Source organism: Atta colombica, unplaced genomic scaffold (genome assembly GCF_001594045.1).
Source record: "Atta colombica isolate Treedump-2 unplaced genomic scaffold, Acol1.0 scaffold107, whole genome shotgun sequence".
In the NCBI taxonomy this organism is placed as follows: Eukaryota; Metazoa; Arthropoda; class Insecta; order Hymenoptera; family Formicidae; genus Atta; species Atta colombica.
Window position 1 is genome coordinate 929,443 of NW_017259192.1, and position 1,451 is coordinate 930,893.

Consider the following 1,451-nt stretch of genomic DNA (forward strand, 5'->3'; position numbering starts at 1 on the left):
CATAAGTCGGTCGATTTAAGAAAAAACGAAAAAAAAAAATGTTTTAATTAAGAATGTTTAAATTACATTTAGTACCTCTAATTTAACTTTTTTTCGATTTTCTCATTAAATCGATCTTGTTATTAAATCTATCTTTTTTAATGTATTGTGTATTTTAATTGTGTAATAAGACTTTATACAATCTATACAGTCAATCAATTCGGAAAACTTTCTAATTTATAAAGTTGATATTTCTATCATTTTTAGGACTTTCTTAAATAAGAAATTCAATAAACTAAAAAAATAACATTATCTTCTTCAATATCTATTTACAAAATATTAAACAAAAAAAAATTAAAACATTAATAGTGTTCACATAAATAAATCTGCCAAATATTCCTCAAATTCTTTTTCTCTTGTCTTTTCTACGTCTTCAGCTGGTTTCTCTTTCCAGATATTTGATTCATTCGTATCAGTATTCTCATTGTTTTGTATCTCAGCTGAGATGGAATCTGTCTCTGCTTTATTATCTGATTCTGGATTACTGGAAATAGTAGGTACATCATTGCTACTTCCGGAATTTGTGTCCAAACGTTTCAAAGATTTCTTCCTTTTCACCTCTCGCTTTTGTGATCGATAATTAAGTTTTATGGAACATTCTGGGCAAAGTCCTTCACATAAAAAAAAAAATATTATTTTATGAAACAATCTTATACGTATAGAATACAACTATGTTGATTTTAACATACTTAATTTTACTAGCGCATTCTTCTTTTCACCATGTTCTTCATAACCAAAATTAAGCTCCCAAGAACGCAAATCTTCCTTCTCTTTGCATGTTTTACTACCACACTCGAACTGTCCTTTGCCAACTACTACTTCTTTCTCGGTTCTCCATCTCAAAGCAATCTATATCATATAAATTAATATTAATTAACTTAATCAAAAAATAAATTTTTATAATGAATTTAAATAATCAATATAGAGATATAAATAAGAATGTTTAATACCTTATTATATTTATAATATGTAAGATCACATATGCAATATTCCTTGAACAATTTGTCATAATATTTCTTAGCTAATCTGCTACCCCAAGTATCTGGGACATCCTTTTCTTGATCCCAGAGAAACTTGTGGTTCTCTCTGATGACATCGTAATCAGTTTTGTCTCGGGACCTCGAAACGTCAAGTGCTGCTTGTTACAAAGTTTATCAAATTATAACTTTTATGTGTTACTAATTAATAATAAATCCATTGCAGGGAAATGCTGTAAACTATACTATTCTTAAATATATATATATATAAACAGCTCTCTGTGTTCCATTTTCATGTCAAGAAAACAAAATAAACATAATGAAAGTTCTTAGAATTTTCAATCAAATTGCATTTACTAGTATTGGCCAATATATTCTACTAATTACATTAATGAAAAAAAGTCATAATATATGATTTTAAACAATTCATTTAAT

The 1,451-nt window shown here is 26.8% G+C and overlaps 1 protein-coding gene across 1 annotated transcript in view; it reads right to left on the minus strand.

Annotated features, from left to right (window-relative positions):
* Window positions 1–351: 351 nt before the first annotated feature.
* LOC108692444 (protein FRA10AC1 homolog) overlaps window positions 352–1,451 on the minus strand; it is a 1,730-nt gene continuing 630 nt past the window's right edge. The window contains exons 2-4 of the mRNA XM_018200690.1: window positions 990–1,158; window positions 729–888; window positions 352–650 (exon numbers count right to left, since the gene is read on the minus strand). Of these exons, the coding sequence (XP_018056179.1) occupies window positions 352–650; window positions 729–888; window positions 990–1,158 (628 nt within the window). The remainder of the gene's footprint in view (window positions 651–728; window positions 889–989; window positions 1,159–1,451) is intronic.